This window comes from Diceros bicornis, chromosome 3 (genome assembly GCF_020826845.1).
Source record: "Diceros bicornis minor isolate mBicDic1 chromosome 3, mDicBic1.mat.cur, whole genome shotgun sequence".
In the NCBI taxonomy this organism is placed as follows: domain Eukaryota; kingdom Metazoa; phylum Chordata; class Mammalia; order Perissodactyla; family Rhinocerotidae; genus Diceros; species Diceros bicornis.
Genome location: NC_080742.1, coordinates 20,269,694 through 20,288,853, shown reverse-complemented (window position 1 = coordinate 20,288,853; position 19,160 = coordinate 20,269,694). Strand labels below are relative to the sequence as shown.

General features: G+C 31.6%; 1 protein-coding gene across 7 annotated transcripts in view; it reads left to right on the top strand.

Annotated features, from left to right (window-relative positions):
• Positions 1-19,160, top strand: part of CACNA2D1 (calcium voltage-gated channel auxiliary subunit alpha2delta 1) — a 504,665-nt gene that overhangs the window by 439,414 nt on the left and 46,091 nt on the right. For 6 of the 7 annotated variants that reach the window (XM_058524544.1, XM_058524526.1, XM_058524565.1 and 3 more), the window contains 6 exons: positions 2,622-2,699; positions 4,623-4,697; positions 4,975-5,049; positions 11,989-12,060; positions 13,424-13,495; positions 16,129-16,190. In XM_058524544.1, the coding sequence (XP_058380527.1) occupies positions 2,622-2,699; positions 4,623-4,697; positions 4,975-5,049; positions 11,989-12,060; positions 13,424-13,495; positions 16,129-16,190 (434 nt within the window). The remainder of the gene's footprint in view (positions 1-2,621; positions 2,700-4,622; positions 4,698-4,974; positions 5,050-11,988; positions 12,061-13,423; positions 13,496-16,128; positions 16,191-19,160) is intronic. The other variant, XM_058524535.1, reaches the window with a different exon arrangement.

Sequence of the window (19,160 nt, the reverse complement as noted above, 5' to 3'; positions counted from 1 at the left end):
ACCAGCATGTCTGCATTGTTGGTAAGGTTCTTACTGATAGCACAAATGACATTAGGAAGAAATTTTGGTTCTAAATATGCTGTTCTATAAGCTGAAACTAAATGTAAAAAATGAAAAAAAATGAGGCACATGAATTGGCTATTCAATGGACACATGGAGTCTTCTTTTGTATTTCTAATTATTTATTTATAATCTCTGCACATAGCAGATTCAAATATATGCTGGTCAAATTAACAGTTATATTAAGAAGGAAAATATAAAAATATTCTAAGACAAAATGTAATAAATATAATGAGCAAAATGAAAAGAATTCTGGAAATTCAGAAGAAAGAAGCCATATGTTGGGAAATGGAGTAGGGTGAGGCTAAAGGGATGGTGACATTTTATAAAGAGATGGTGACATTTTAGCTGAACATATGAGTCCAGGTAAGGTTTCAACAGTTGGTGATGAGAACTGAGACCACACAAAAGGAGTGCAGTATGAAAGCTGCAGAAGTGCTGGGTGTATTGAAGGAATGATACCTCAGTCACTTTTGCAGACAGAGGGAGACAAGGACAAAAACAAGACTGGGACAATATTGTGGACTGTTACCTTTATTTGGGAGATAAAATGAGGTTCTTTGTTTAAAAAGAGAGAGATTGAGTGCCGGCCCCGTGGCTTAGCAGTTAAGTACACGTGCTCCCCTGCTGGCGGCCCTGGTTCCGATCCCGGGCGCACGCTGACGCACCGCTTCTCCAGCCATGCTGAGGCCGCGTCCCACGTACAGCAACTAGAAGAATGTGCAGCTATGATATACAACTATCTACTGGGGCTTTGGGGGCGGAAAATAAATAAATAAATAAAATTGAAAAAAAAAAAAGAGAGAGAGATTGAAAAGAGTTTGGCTCTAGAAAATAAATATCAAATAAATTCCAGGACTCCAGAAATCTTGTTTTAGTTCTCTTTTTTATTCTCTAGAGACTTGTTCAGTGCCTAGGAATGGAGTACAATTCTTTTGTCTGCTTAATAAATGAGGGAGAAAATGGAATTTGGGCCAATGAGTTCATCCATGAATTTGTTTGAAATGTTCAAAGTCTAGTGCCTCATTTTAGGATACATATTAGTGTATTTAGAAGTAAATTATGTATGCTATATAAATGAAACAGTGATGCAAAGAAAAAGGGTGCATCCACATATACCTTATTTTATACCATGCTAGCATTTGTAAAACTATGCATATACATTAAAACTTAAATAGTTTGCCAAAAGGAAAGTAATAATAAAAGTAATAAAATTCAGGAAAGCCTGAATTATCTTTTGGATACTGATTTTATGAATTAACTGTAATCTGACTTTATTGAGGTGGAAAGTTTTCATTGTGACTATTACCTTGCATGTTTAATTAAGGATAGTTTCATTGTTGAATATTCTTGCTTAGGACTAAATAGAGAACCAACGGGTGTATCATCATTACCCAGCCACATCTAGTTGTTTTCTTAATTTTATTTGTCCCAAACAATCTGGTATCTTGTCCTGCTGAAAGCCTCTCTATGATTTTCCTTCCTCTCTAATCCAGTTCCCATTGTTTTGGGCTTCCCACATGCATAAGTTTAAGCCATAACCTAAGATATTTTCTCCATGAGACCATGCTGTTTCTGAAATGAGTGCAGGGGTCATGAGATTTGGATTGGGGGTCATTATTCACAAGAAGATTAATATTTTCTCATTTTAGCAAATCCAAAATATTTTCAACAATAATTTAAAAATTATTTTAAAGAGTAATTTGTTGAAAATGTAGTTTTGACATGAAATAGTGGTAAAAAACATATAATTGCTGCAGATGTCAGCAACAAAAAGAAAGCAACCTCTGACTTGAAAATCAGTTTATTTCAACTACTCTCCATGAATTCATTTAATATATGGAATTATCTAGATGCTGATTAATAGTATGTAATTTTTTTTTTATACTAAACAGCTTCATGACTAGACTTTTGTATTTGATGCTTGCAGTTGTCTTGTCTACATCATTTTACTTTGTTAAACAGTAATGTTTATTCTGGAGAGTATTTAGATGCAATATTGCTTCCCTTAAACAGCATAGTATTTACCTAGAATATTCCAGAAATGCAGAATCAATAGCATATTTCTTCTATGTATAATGTTATTCTGCTAATATTTGTGATTTGGCATGAAGCCTTTGGCTTAGGACGTGAAAAAAAAATTAAGAATGAAGCTACAACAAAGGAAGGTAAATAAATCATTTGAAATAATATTTTAATATCACTCTACTCATGGAGGCCCCGATAGTAGGTGAACTATGACCACAAAAAAAAGAGTGGAGGGGCAGAGTTACTAAAATGTTTCGTGTCATTTTATTTTTTTTAAGTTATTTGCAATGCTCTCTTAGAGTATTATTTTAGATGTTGCATGCTTCAATAGCTGCCTAATAGATCCTGATTACCTCCAAGACATTTTCATTGATTTATTTAAAAAAAATAAGCTTTCAAATCAGTTAGTAGTTTCTTTGTGGCTCTTTATGTACTAACTATAAAATGCTGTTTCGGATATCATAGACTAACGCAGTATGACAAAGTTTAAGTTGTAGTTTTAATTTGCCTTTTCTCTCTGAATCTATTTTTAGGAACTGGGACTTGTCATTACTGGAACTCTTCCGGTCTTCAACATAACCGGCCAAGTTGAAAATAAGACAAACTTAAAGGTTAAAAGTTAATTGATAAAATTAATAATAATAAGTGATAAACTATGACGTTGAAGCTCAATGTGGATAAGATATTTCTATAAGGAAATACATACAATGTATCTGTCGTGTGAGGCCAGAAGTAAAAGGCAACAGCTGCCTATGTGATAACCACCTGGGAAAAAGGAAACGCAGGTCAAGTTGTCTGTTTCCCCAGAGCCAAGATTCAACTTAACTCTATTTAACTATGACCTGATGAGAACACAAGTTCAGACTCTGGGACTAATTACATGATAAATGGGCAATACTATTGTGTGCACATTTTTAAAATGTGCGGAGTTCAGAAAGAAAAATCCAAAGACCAAAACCATGGTGATGTTTATACCACGTGTACATAGGTACATTTATTGAATCATTCCTCCTCCAACTTCCATTCATACGGTAATTTTTCAAACCATCATGTAACTTGAGGATCTGATTTAAATGAATAGTTCCTTACTTTTTCTATTTTTCAAGATTCAGGAAAAAGATAATGAATTTTACAAGTCTTGATTGCTATAAAACTGGTAATATTGTCAATGCAATAAAATGCTACTAACTTAAACTTTTGAAAGTTCTGAAAAATATGTATCTTTCACTTGTTAAATTCCATTTCTTATTTTTTAATTACTTTTGACTTAAAAGTAGGGTTGCATTCCTATTTCTTAACTTGCATCAGAAGGAATTTAAGAAAGCAGGAGAAGTTGAGATGTTTTTAATACTAAATACTCATTTTATAGTTTGGTTGGCATTCCTGATTTGAGGGGAATTTATTTCCAGTTTATGGTATAATGAAGTCTATTGCACTTAAGCATTACTTGCTCAGTTATTATAAATTTCAGTTGAATTCCTTATTTTAATAATGTGGCCATAGAAAACATTCGTTATTCCTCTTTGGGGGCCCATTACGGTTCTTAAATATCTGTGGGTTCTAAATATTGTAACTCACAAAAGAGTAATGCTCTAACTCCCCATATGGACTGTCTAAGAGATTGCTTTAATTTGGGGGTTTTTGCTCAGACTAGAATTGTTTCACAGGAATAAGAGCATAGTTGTTGATAAACCTTTCTCACTGTATGTGTAAATACACAAAGTTTAAAGTGTTCTTATAATAAGTATTGATTGGATTTTATACTTTTCTTTGTAACATTTCAATTTATTTTATAAGGTATATAATTCTATTTAAAACAAAAATTCCTGATTGTAAATTTTAACACCATTTCCATCTTGAGGTCCCATAGATAATTATGATGGCAATTGACACATAGCCTCCTTGACTTGCAACTGAAATTATGATGGCCATTGTATGGTATTTAGAAGAAGCTAGCAACAATCAGAAATAGTGTTTTGAGGATTTCTGCTATTTTTATTATGAATAAGGTCACATACTTTCAGGATAGTTACACACACACAAATACTATCAACAGCAAAAATTCATTGTTTTCTCACTCCATACTACCCAATATGTTTAAGCTGGACATTTTTGTGAATTCTTAATCATAGTACACCACAAAGTCCTCACATACATAGACACACACACACACACACACACACACATACACACACACAGAGCTACAGCTGCTGACTGTACAGTAGCAATTAAAATAAATATTAGAGGTAATGAGTACAAGAAGTATCAAATAAAAATTCTCATATATCTTTTATACTTGAGCCTCAATCATCAAGATTTCATTTTTTAGGCTAAATAATAATAATGACAAAGTCATGGGAAAACAATCAAAGCTGAAAATCATTGTAAACTGATACCAAAAGTGCCTCACCCTTACATATGTGTTAAGCTGGTATGGAATACAACCATTGTCAAGCAAAAGGAGGAACATATATAATAACTGTGTAGAAATATGTAAATTTTTGGTACATGACCTTTTTGCTGTCTTATTATAGAACCAGCTGATTCTTGGTGTGATGGGAGTTGATGTGTCTTTGGAAGATATTAAAAGACTAACACCACGTTTTACAGTAAGATGCAATTTATTCTTTTGGTATCTTTTCTGTTTTAAAGTTCTGTACTAATTTAGCTTGTGTGTAAAGCGCTTAAGTAATTCTCAAAAATTATGTGCAGTTATCTTAGTAAAGGTGCTAAATGTTAAAAGGGGTCCCTAAAATAAAATATAAAGATACCATGTTATCCTTCTTCATGCTTTAAAATGTATATTTAAGAATTTTTTTTTTTTTAAGGAATGTGGATTTCTGATTGTGACTCAGGGATCTCTAAGTTATTTTTATTATCTTTCAGCTGTGCCCCAATGGCTATTATTTTGCAATTGATCCTAATGGTTATGTTTTATTACATCCAAATCTTCAGCCAAAGGTATGTATATAATGTGTTCACAGTGATTAGTGTTCTGTAAAATTAATGATTAATGTTCTGAATAGGTTTATCATTTTTAAATTCATCATATAGCACTGAATATAAAGGAAAGTTATATGTGTAATGTTAATAGATTACAAGACCACAGTTGATAATATACGAAAATGTGAAAGCACTTTTCCTTCTCTCTTACCAATTTAGCTATCCAATATTCCTATTCAGTATTTAGCTAACCAATATTCCTATCTCAAAGACAGCCGTTATCACCCCGTGCGGCTAAGTTTCACACATCCCACTGGGGACTTTGATTAAGGCTGTAAAGTAGTGAAGGAGATTGCCCCAGATGGGTGTGAAGCTGATAAATATAAATCATGTTCCTCTGTGCACAGGCCACATTTTCCATTGCCCTTTACTTCTGGTAATTTTCTCTCCTTTTCATCTCCCAGAGTTTTTTTCTTTCTACTCTCAGGCAGGCTTGTAAAAATATGTATGAAATTCACTAAGTAAAACCTATGGGATGGGCTTCAGCAAAAGAAAATGTTTATTAATCAGTGAGTTATCTGGAAGTGATAAAATTCCATATATAAACCATTTTATCCTAATCTTGATGCTTATTTTCCCAAGATATAAAATATTTTTCACTTTTTATTAATGCTTTACAGATAGGGTGAAATTTATTTATCTAGTTGTAAAAATTGGTGGCAAAATCTTGTTATACAATTGTAATTTATAAGCATCTTCAAGTTACTGTTTAGCTTTGAAGATAATACTGAAGATACTTTAAACCATGCTGGCAGGAAATATATGTAGACCTATGCATACTACCTTCTTTTCATCAGTCATGGATATTTAATTTAGTGATATTTTAGGATATACGCAAGTGGTTGCATACACATACACATCCATATAAAGCTGAGTCATTTAAATATTGTTCAAATCTATAATTAGGGACCATTGATATTGAATGCAAAAACATATTAAATGGTTATAATTGATGTGTCTCTATTTTAATTCGTCTCACTTTAGAACTTATTTCCATATAAAATTCATCATGATTTAAATATTTGCTAATCAAATGTAGCTGCTGATTGCCCTGTATTATTTTTAAAGTTGGTATTTTATTTAAATGTAGTATAGGCATTTTTCACATTACTATTAGTCCATCACAGGTCTTTATAAACACGTCATGTTAAGTTCCTCTTAATAGAGTTGTTTATGATTGGCTAAACATTCTATGATTTTGCCACAGTTGAAAAGTCTTTATATTTTTAAATCTTTTTAAGATTTTTTTTAATTTGTGATATTATTGTTTGGTCTTTGTATATCCAGTGTATTTTAAATTATATTCCCATAACTAAAGTGATTTGAAAGCAATAACAATGTAATGTGCTGAAAGATGTGAAGGATCCCTGTTTTTAAGATTGTAGGTCTTAACCCCTTCTCCAAAAGGAACTAAAAGATATCATAGACAAAATAATAAAAAAGAATAATGAGACTGATTCACATATGATGTATATATATAAATCCATCATTTAGAGGTAATAATTTGAAAAAGGTTTTCCCCTTTTCTACATTCTTCTACTAATAACCAATATTTGTGTGGAAAAATTTTATTACTGTTTGAATGATGTTAACATATATTTGGCTCATATTTGGAATAATTTACTAAAATTCATAGAATTACAAAAAATATAGAAATTCTTACTAAGGCCCAGGTGATTTTTCTTCAGGGTTATGTTAGCTTTTCAAAGTTTTGTATAGGAAATTATTAAAAGCAAATATGCAACAGAAACACATTTAGAATAATATTGTTTGAGAATACCATTAAAAATAAATGTTTGAACAATCAATGTATTCTTTTTTTCTAAAAGTCACGCTTGCAAATTAAATATACTTAATGAATTCTCTGCATTAACAGGAGAAAGATTAAGATTTCTATTTTGTGGTTGATGGTGCAGGCTATACAGAAAGATACAAGAACCTCATAAAAGGATGGTATAGTGAGTGTAAGACGGCTGTTTAGGAATTGACAAATACAAAGGGCCAATATGGTGGTAGCTAGTATACTAACAAAATTAATCTTAATTCTTTCATCAGAAATTCACCAATAGAAATAAAGGAAAATAATGCTATGTTCCATAGTACCCATTATTATTTAACAAGCTCAAAGTCTAATATATAGTATTAAATATTCAGCAAGTATTCTTTGCTGAATGCCTTGTTTTCTTCCTGAAACTGTAATCTTAGTTGAAATTATTTCAGTACAATTTTCTAGTTTGTAGAAGACAAAACAAGTATCCTTTAGAAATTCCAGAAATCAGTAAAGTAGCTATCAACATTTTGCATATCTAATTTTCTAAGGAATCATTACTTATCTTCTCAAAATGTACTGCCTCTATCATGACCACATTTTGATAAATGCTGAATTAATTATGTGCCCTGCTTTATTCCAAAATGCATTTTAAATTTCTGCCAGTTTGTTTTATTGATATAACCAGATTAGGTATACTTATTAGATATCTCATTTTTATCAATCTTAAGAAATATTTATTGTAAAGGAAATTGTGCATAATCTATGTTTTAGAAGTCAATATTTAAAATAAATCTACAGTGTTGTGATTGAATTCTCCATTAGTTCCACAGATATAACATTTGGTATCACTTCAGAAAACAAAGTCACAAATTTTAAGAGTTTAAGAGTAAGACTTTTCAATATCCTATAGTATTTCTATTTTAACATATTTGAATCATGTAAATTCTAAAAATTCTTATTTTTTTGTTTTAAATTAGCATAAAAGTTATCTGAGACAAACCATCTTTCTCACTTCCCACTCCCTCACTTTTTTCCTAGGAAAAAAAGGAAAATATCAGCAGTCATTTTACTAAAAAAAATTCTGCGTATTTTTACTAGCATAACATTTTTTATTTACTAAAAATATTTTAAACTTTCATTTTATTTATTGACTCATCATGAACTCTATGATACTTGTTTCTGATCAAGAACATATCTGACCAAAATTGATTATAGGCTATATAACTCTTATCTATGTTGATATATAGTATGATGAATTACCATCTTTCTGTTGCTTCAGCCTATTGGTGTAGGTATACCAACAATTAATTTAAGAAAAAGGAGACCCAATGTTCAGGTAACTGTGAATGAAGTTAGCAGTGCCTTCAAATTTGCTAAATCAGAGTTGAAATTAAGCTTCTCTTCCTAAAAGCATATGATTAATGCCACCTTTCCTGACATCAAGCTTCCAGAGCATGAGATGGAGATGAGCATCATTTCTCAATAAACTGGAGCAAAAATGTTATTAATGATGGCAGAGGGTATGCATCAGCTAACTAAAGATTGCTAGCAAATTATGTAATAATAATGTTAACAATCAGAGTAATCATAATGAGATGGCTTCTAAAAAATAAATTTATTAAATATTATAAAATTACTGTCAAATCCATGTAATCCTAACAATTTGCTTATAAAATTAACTTCTAAGTAGAAGTAAAAATACAATTCTGATGTGATAGTTTCTATAAACCATAAAATTTAAGCCAAAATTTCTTTGAATTTCTAAAAGTGTATTTTTGGATTAGAAGTTAGAGAAATTTTCCTTCAGCTAATTAAAAATGCCACAGATTGCAGATAAAGATTGTGAATTTTTATTGCCTGGCAAACTCATTGCAAAATGTTTTCTCTGTTTGCTACACAGTTTAAACGTTATTATATGTATGCATATTTCTATAGGCACACTAAAAATAATCAACATAAAGGATACTTTCTACAGTTTAGTAAAAGAATTTCAGAATCTCAAAGAAAGTTCAATATAATTTAAGGTTTTATGTGTAAGCCTATCGTTTCGTAAAAAAAACGTTGGTGACAATATAATGGAGATGTAGTGTGATACTAAGAGGAGATCATTAAACTATGAATTAGTAGAACTGAGTTCTAGTTTGGTTCTACTTATAGCCAACACTTTATCCTTGAGTAGTTCACTAAACTTCATAAGGCTTCAGTTTCTTCATCTGAAAAGCAAAAGGGTTGAACTAATAATTTTTTTCTACTCCACATAGTATACTCACCTAGGAAATTAAATACATGTATCTATTCTGGGCTCCATTTCCTGAAAATTCTGATTTAATTTGGCCAGGGATGGCCAGGCTGTTCTAAAGTCCAGAGACACTGGATTAGTAGAAACGTCAGTTCCCTTGTAGCTCTAGAATTCTATGACAATTTGAATTTCATATTGTTGCATCAGTCTTCCTATCTTTTATGATTCCTGTAGAGCTTAAAATTATGTTTATATCTTTTCTTGACATATTAAATTGTTTTATATTACTCTTCTTGCATGTTTCTTTTTGTGCATTATCTTAAATTATACTTTTTGCAATCATGTACATTTTAGTGAATTTTTTTGCAGTAATTTCAAATATTGCATGTAAATATTATCATATAATTAAAAAATAAACAACCTGATAAATGGTTTGTTTTATTTTTGTTTTCTTTTAAGGAAACCCCAAATGGCAAACTAGCAACCACACAAGACTTCTGAACTTTGGGAATATTTTTTGACTATGCAGTATTTTTAATAATACTAACTATCAATTATTTCAATTTAAAATTTGTTAACAACATTGCCTTTTATTTTAGTTCCACAAATGGTGTGGTCGTTATGTCAGTTGATATTCAAATTTTACAAATGAGAAATGTTAGACAATTAAAATATCAAACCAAAGCATTGGGAGTGCGGGGACTGGATTCCAGTTCTCAATCCTCTGTTGGTTCTTTCTTAGAAGATTCTGCTTTTGAATTTTTCAATGACTGTGCCTGTGACGGGTCTTTTAAAAAATGGTCAGCCAGATTGCCATTTAAAAAGTACAAGTTATGCACTGACATTTTTCTTTTATGATTTCATTCTCTTCTCTGTGTTGTTGTATGTTGGATTGGGACATGATCTTCATATTGCCAATTCTTCCTGATAATGCCTCCTCCGTGCATGCTGTTTGGGTCTGGTCATGCTATGCATTATCCATTGCATGTAAGATAATATTCTTATTTATGTTTCTATTTTATCATTTTGATTATTTTGACTTTGTTTTGCAGTGAGTTTGTTAATGTTAATGTTGATATGATGGTGTTTATGTGAAGGTAATTTGTGTCATGGGACTTGAAGCAATTCTGTATAATATTTTCAACTTCAGAGTATCCTTTTGTTAGAGACTTTCTTGGTTTTATTTTTCAAACAAGGGATTAGAATTATTTTCAATGATAATTTTTATTTTTTTCTTATGATTTCATAAGAAATGCTACATTTCAAATGAATATTTGCTTCTAAGACGCTGTCCAAACAATGGTCAGTATTTTCACCTATTAAACAATGTAATACTTATTTTTAATATTCTAGAACCTCCTAATTCTAGAGATCAAGTTCATAAGCAGTGAATATTTTTTCAGTGAAAGTGCCAAACAGTTGAGAGTACTTTTGTAAATTCATCTTTAAGAATCCCCATTCATGAAAACCCATGGGATTCATGAATTTTCATTATTGAAATGGAGTTACTCTTTGAAGGAAGGCATTTTTTTCATAACTATAAAATAAATACATGCCATATATACCATGTCATTCAGCATTTGAGGTAAATAAGATATGTTTACTATTAATACATTTTTGTCTTGGGTAGTTAGTCCTCCTGAAACAGTGTTTAAAATAGTGATAATCTGAACATATTTTGGAAGAACCTGTGAGGTTAAAATGATTAAAATTCCAGTGCCCTTGCACTAATACAGCATAATTTGTATTTATTTTTTCTATCTAACTAATTATCATATTTTGGTGGTATTTATTTTCGTAAATGTTCAAAATCTAGTTTCTAAAATTTTGCAATTGTAAAATTATTATGATTATGATTTTATGGTTCTAGAGAACACCTATTATGATTTTATTGTTGTAGCAAACTTTGAAATTCTACTATGGAATGTTACATTACTTACCAAGTGTTATAAGAGAATCAGTATATTTTTGTTTATCAAATAGTTCAATAAGTCTTCATTTTATGATTGAGAAATTTAAAAAATGTCATTTGAGGTACATTTGTCAGGCTAACAGTTTCATCTGATATATTTATATAAATAAATAATCTGCCTTGTTCCACAGTGAATTTTATTTATTATTGCACACCAGCAGGAAAAAGCAATAGATGTTAAAGCAGGAATCAGTATTTAGTGAACCCAGGGGTTATTATTCTAATTAGACTTTAATTACAATAGCTAGTCTTTATTAAAGTCCTTATGAATTGACAACAATTTTCCTATAAAGTTGACTTAATTTGGCTTATTAAAACATAATGTAAAATTTATGAGATTCAAATATATGAAGCAAACTTGCATCTTTTCTTTGTGCATTTTAAGAAGGAAGAATGAGTTTAGTAGTTTGTTTTGCTTTGCAAATTCAAACATAATTTTTAAAACATTTTCCGTCATATAATTTCTTATTTCTTTATAAAATACAAATAAAGAATGTGTACTACTTATATGTTGTCTATATCTTATTGCCAAATATGTTATCCACATGGCTATATTTTGCTCCTTTCCCATCCTAATTAAAGAAAAAAAGTTGTGAATGGATCTTCAAAAGTCATATTCCCACAGAATGATTATAAATGTACTATCTAACACAGCACTTAAAGTGAGACTATCTTTAGATGGTGATTAATTAAATTTTGTCTGCTACACTTTAAAGCTCAAATCCTCACCCTTTATTATTTTTAAAATATATATGAAAGAATATACCTTTATACAATTACTTTGTCAGCTATTTAATATACTGTAGGTAAGTAACTTTTATAGAATTAATTTTATATTTAAATATCCATTGAATTATTCTATATACAGCATCATTTAACAATGTCATATGTGCTTAATTATTATTTTCTGTGTAGAACCCCAAATCTCAGGAGCCAGTAACTTTGGATTTTCTTGACGCAGAATTAGAGAATGATATTAAAGTGGAGGTGAGTGTCATCAGTAGGCCTGAACACTACTCTCTGGTCAGATGCTGGAATTCATCCCTTCCACAAGTATCTGTTGAGCCACTTCTCTGTGTTAGGTTCTCTTTTAGGTACTGTATATGCAAAGATGAATGTTTTTGTCTTTAAAAATTTCTAGATCCTGGGCTCTCTCATCCAAAATGTCATATGAACAGGAATAAATATTTTAAGTTGGGTGGAAACTTAGTTTTTTTTTCTTTCTCATTCTACGGATCGAAATATTTTAAGCATTTCAATACAAATGCAACTTGTAAATTTCAATAAAAAATATAGAGATGGAAGACATTGCTATCAAGTTGCAAGAAAGTTGGAGGGAATCTAACCATCCACCCAATGAGCAACGTGATGAGAGAAGCTGCCGTGTTTGTCTTAGGACATTTTATTCAGAAAATTTCTATTTTATTTCAAAACCAAAATTGCATGTTACTTCCTCTGAGAGGGTCTTTCATATTAGTAATAATAATAACATTTATTAAGTACATGATATGTGTCAGTCATGGATTCTCAAGAGCCTTTGACATAGTTATTATTATTATTATAACAGTTATAACAACAGTTATACATCTGTTGTACTGATAATATGTTTGAGGTACAGAGAAGTTAAATATCTTGTCTTCAGTTACTCAGCTAGTAAGTAGCAGAACCAAGATTTGAACCAGGCTCTTGCACTCCAGAGCAGAGATTTTTAAGATTCTTTCAGATGGATTAACTCCTTTTCTTATCTATGCAACGGCCACCATATTTCTTTTATAACTTGTCATGGTATGTTTTAATTTGTACATGCTTTACACATTTTACACATTTACTCCCTCCTTGTAGAACAACAGAATTTAATTATTTATTATAATTACCCTAGACCGAGGCATAGTGCTGGGATGTTTTAGGTGATTAATGAATATTGGTTGTGAAGTGTTTTGACACGATGGAGTAGGATCATGGAATGGTGGAGTTTGGTCTGTGGACTCTCAGGCCACTGAGTGACTATAATAAAATTATTTAACCACTCTTAAGTCTCAGTTTCCCCTCAATCAATCCCATAATGTAATTGACCACTATTTTATTAATTACATTTCAAAAAGTAATGACTGGTTAAAAATATTTTATTAAGGATGTTTTTATTATTTTAAAATAATATAAACTGACTATCACGTGGTAACTTTTGAAAGAATGTTCCCAGAGAACAACTACAACTACTGGTAAAACCAACTTACTATTCTTATTCAATCTAAAATAAAGTCTAAATCTTGAAAAATTAATATTTTAATAATCATACCTTGGTAGGTCAGTTGAGTTCCTGCAATGAAGTAGCTGTTTCATTTTCCCTTAGATTCGAAATAAAATGATAGATGGAGAAAGTGGAGAAAAAACATTCAGAACTCTGGTTAAATCTCAAGATGAGGTAAGAATTAATTCAAATTTCTTCTTAAATAAAAATACATATATTAATAATAATTGATATTGATAGTTTGTCTTTCTTTTCTATTAAAGCAATATTTACTTATAAACAAGGATGTCACTAGTAAACAAATTTTCTTTTTTTTAAGGTACTCTTAGCTGGAGGGATATTTTCCATAAGATATTTTTAACTCTTTTTCTTCTTTTTGTAAAATAACGTTGCTTTAGGTTTTTTGATGTATTTTTATAATATCAATATGTTCTTGAAAATTACATGTTATGTCCACATATTTTATCATTATAAGAAATAGAGCACACAATATAATTTTATGCCGTGTTCTTTTGGGCCATTTTAATCATGCAAAATTGAAGTTAATATTTAGTAGCTGTATGTTTAATATGGTTTGTGCATGCAGTTATTCTAATTATTGAGTTCCGTGTATTTATTTTGTTTTTCTAGTTTTTGTTTACTTGTGTCTGGCTTGATTTATTTTCTTTTGCTATTTATGTACTTTATATTATAATTGTCCTGCATTTAAATCTGAAATTAAATCAAGAGATAACACAACTAACCCCATAAAACAATGGTACAAGTATGTAATAAACTTTGTTGTTGTATGTTGACATGGAAGAACTCTTTGTATGTGAGGAGTGTGTCTATGCATTACTAGTCACATATGGAGTAAATACACAAACGTTCATATATTTGAGTATTTGAAAAATATATTGAACCCAGAAGCTTTGAGCCTCAAAATTTAAGTTTTTATATGTAACTTATATCCTTTCCCTGACAGTGTCACCCTTTTTAAATGTATACATTTCTCCTAAATTCCTCAGCAGATCCTTCCCTAAGTTGGAGCTAGAATCTAAATATGATCCTTCATTCGCACGTGGCTTTTCTCATTTAATATCATTAAAAGTCCCCAGTACCAGAACACAAAGGGAAGTATATATTAACTTCAGTCTTTGTTGAAACTTCAACTCCCTTTACTTCAACTTTAGCCGTGCTGTTTACCTCCTCACTGCTTGAGAAAAGATGTAAACTATTCAACAGTTCTGCCAATTTCTCCATGTTGTTCTGCCAACGAGAACTCTTTGACCTACACATTCTTTCCTCAACTTACAAATTAATTTTGTTTCTAAGTCACTTTGATATTTTCCCTCCTTCAATTTACTGTGAATTCCTCTGACCAATATCCACCTATAGACTTTTCCTGTTAATAATATTGAAAGAAAACATTATCTCTTATATTTCCCTAATCTGATAGTATTTTTTAACTTGCTGAACAACACTAGTTTGCCTTGTTTTTTATGAGTAGTAACAAATGCATAAACGTTATTTCTTTTAATTCTTTTAAGAATTTTACTAGTTCAAAAACCTCCTCACCACTTTATGTTCCCCCTCCCCCCATCCTCCACACACACAGATAAAGCCATAGGGATGTTTGATGTATAGAAGCAACATGTGTAGTTATTATAAAATGAATTTGGCATCATACGTTTCCCTTCATCCTGACAATTTAAGTCTTTTTTAAGACTTATTTCTTCATCAATAAATTGTGGGAAATAATAGTATCTACTCCAGGGAGTTGGTTAAATGAGACAGTGATTGTAAAATGCTTAGTATGTTGCCCAACACCAAGTAACATTTTAGTGAACGGTATTGTTCTGATGAGGATGATAAAGCTGGAGATAATAAAAAAATTAAAATATGCATATGTGCCATCACTATACCTAATGGAAGAAAGAATGATAATTTCTTTACTATTGTTCAGTAGCTACATATGAAAGATTCTATATCCATGAAGTTATTTAGCTGTGTACTTCTTTCTCTGGTGGATTTAGTTGTTTTTCTAACCTTCAATGGTACTGAGTAATTAGTCTCTTATGATAGATAAATACTATAATAATGGCTTAATAAGAACAGTAATATGCTAATCATACATTTGGATCTAGACACACTGAGTGCATTAATTTCCTGCTATTACCAATATCTCCTAATTATACTTCAGTATGGAAATATCTGAACCTTATCTAATATTTATTAGTCCTATTTCATTATTAAAATTTATTTTTCAGGAAATGTTGTTTTCAAAGTTTTGAGGACAATAATTTGGGATAAATTACTAAGATTTTGCACTTATAAGTCCTTAAAATTTATCAGGTGGATGTTTAGTTTTCTCATAAAACTTTGCCTTGCGCACACACACACACACACACACACACACACATAACAGAATAAATAAATGTAGAATAGATCAGACATTTGTGAAGAAGAGTATTGAGGGGCTGGCCCCGTGGTGTAGAGTGCACACGCTCCACTCTTGGTGCCTTGGGTTCGGATCCCGGGCGTGCACCGACGCACCACTTGTTAGGCCATGCTGTGGCAGCGTCCCACATAAAGTAGAGGAAGATGGGCACAGATGTTAGCCCAGGGCCAGTCTTCCTCAGCAAAAAGAGGAGGATTGGCATGGATGTTAGCTCAGGGCTGATCTTCCTCACAAAAAATAAAAATAAAAAAATAAAAGATGTGTATTGAATGACCACAGAATTTGCAAGTAGTCCTAGTGTTCTCCTCTCCATATAAATTCACATAGAATATAAGGTGATAATAACCACGTCAAACTTGTTTTCTAGAGATATATTGACAAAGGAAACAGGACATACACATGGACTCCTGTCAATGGCACAGATTACAGGTAATTAATTATATTTAAATGTGTATTGTATAAAAGAGTATTCAGTTCAATGTCTTTCACCTACTTTTAGCAGCTATTTTTTCAATGGGTGAATATTAAGTCTTTGCATTTTCATAAGCTATTTTCAATATAACTAAAATAGAAAAGTTACCCTTTCCACCATAATGTATTAAAGTTATAGAGTCTGATTTTCAAAATGGAAAAAAGCTAGAAATATAAAATTTAGAAAGGAAAATATATGTGATATGTCTATTTGATATTTTGTATATTTACGTTAGCAATAATAAGTGTTAACAAGATTCCCTTAATAATTTGTAGTCATCATCTCCACTGACTTCCTCATTTAAATTGTCATTTAGTTTACTTACATTTAGGTTGCAAATTAACTTAAAAATAAAACTTATCACATCATAGTATAATCTGATATAAAATGCTCAGTTGATATTATTTATCTCCATGAGTAGTAATTCTATAATATTCTGATCCCTCCAATTGACTAGGGTTTGGAAAATTGGGGACTAATACCCTATAATCTCTTAGAAATTCTTCATTCTTCAACACTTGCTGAGCATTTCCTTCACTTTCTTGTTCTAACTCTTCTCTGAGGTCACGGCCTTCCCTGTTGTCCTGCTTCCCACATGCTCATAATACTGAGGCTGATATGAGTATGTTCTTTTTGCTCTCTCTCTTCCTCCTCCCTAAAACCCCATCTTTGAATCTCATGTCACCAGACCATACCACCCTCCATTCCTCCTTTTTAACAGTCATCGCCCTTTCATTCCTATAAGATTTTAATTCTTGGCTCACTGTCAATCTCTCTTACATTCACATAGATCACGGTTTCTGAAACTATTTATGACATACCCATTTTATGTAAAATAAAACAAAAATTATTTACTAAAATAAATTTTAAAAGAGATAAAAACTCAAGCTTAAAATTTTTATTATTAGACTCCACAGACATAAAATTAGTCTTTCAAATTGCTATAAAATTTTCTAAATGCTTACTCTCAATTTCTGTATTTAACTGGTTGTGAGCGTGTAATAGACAGTTTGCAAATGGGCCAGGTCTGTGGACCACACTTAAATAGCATTGACATAGATGATTTTTCTAGTACCTGGACTCTCAGTTTCTTTATCTCCTCTCTTCTAATGATCTTGTCATCTCCCTACTTTAGCTACCCACTCCAAGTCATATTTTGCAACTCTAACATTGTTAAGATTGCAACTCCTCCATAATCTTAATTTGAGATTTTTTTCATCTGACTCTCAGATTACTACGTTTTAGATTTCCATCCCCTCCCTCAAGGAGCCCAACTCCAGCAATTCTTTGACTCAACTAAGACCTGAAATCCATCAATCTCTTCTGCTTTCTCACTGCCCTTGCCTTCTTCATCCTTGCACCTCTCTTTGTTTGGCATAAATTTCTTGAGTCTTAATATATTTACTCTCTTGCATATACCATCCACTCCCTTCATCATACTCAGTTTGGAAAATCCCAATCCTGATTAAATTCAGATTACTACCAACACCACGTTGCACCCACACAGCTACAAATGAGTGAGTAAAATCCCCCCTGACTGATATATCACCTAAAATTTACGACCTCTAACCTCAAATGGGCTTTAGTGGTGCTTGGTGTTCTCAATAGTCCAGTAAATTTAGGATGCTCGTAGATGACTTTTGATAGCTTCTCTTCTCTCCTCAAACCATTAACACTTTCCCATCCATTTTCTTTTGCGTTATGTTTTTGTTTCCTATTTCACTGTGAAAAATAGAAATGATCAGAAGAGAACTCCCACCACCACAGTACATAACGACTTGCATCTGTATCTCCATCTTTTACCTCTCTTTCTATTCTCAACACAATAACAAGAGTTAGATATTTCATTTCTCTACTCAAAACCTCCAATAATCTGCTGTCTCATTCAGTATAAAAGCCAAAGTTTGTCACAGCCATCAGAAGCCCACAGCATCTGACCTCATTCACCATCAGCTCTTTGAATTTACCTACCAGTTTCTCCACTGAATGTATTTGGCTTTAGTTACTTTGTCCTCCTTGCTACTCCTCATAAACACTGGTATCCTTCTGCCTCAGGGCCTTTGCACCTGAAGTTATTTCTGCCTAGAATGACTTTTCCCCAGATATTCACATGCTCACTCCTCATCTTCTTCACACCTTTGCTTACTGTCATCTCTTCAGTAAGGCCTTCCCCAACCATCCTATTTAAAATGTAATGTCCCTATCTCACTCTTCTGCTTTGTATACTCCATAACCCTCATCATCATTTGACATTTTATATATTTTATATACGCACATACATACACACATATGAAGCATATATAGACAAATTTAGTTCTATTGTTTATCTTAACTTCACTAGTAAGTTCCAAGAGGGCAAGGTTCTAAGACTGTTAGATTCTAAGATTGTTGCCTGCTTCGTTTACTTTTACTTTTCAATCTCCAGCTCATAAGAGCGTGGCATATAATAGACATTCTGTAAATATTTACAGAATTGAAGATGATCTTCAGTTTGTCTTATCTTGTCATATTTAAATAATGGTGTCCAAACTTCCATTGAAATATTCAAGTGTGGAGGACTCTTTGACTACATATTAGTATGTCGCCTAATTTATCCACTGTGGTGGACTCAACCATTCCTTTCCTAATAAAACCAAAACTCTGCCCCCCTCTTCCCCCCTGAACATACACTTAACCTTTGAGGGGAGCTTATAGTGCTGGGGATTTGTCTAGAGCTACAATGTTGAGAGCTACAAAGCTACAAATTTCTTATGAATCTGTTTCCTTTTGGGTTCCTAGGATGGCATACAGAATACAGAAGAGAAGAACATAGATATTAATGTCATAATACACTACATGTCAGCCTTTCTCCACTTTTTCAGTTTTTGACATATTTTTGAACCTATTGAGAAACACCAGAATGACTATTTTTAATTATTTCACTTGTT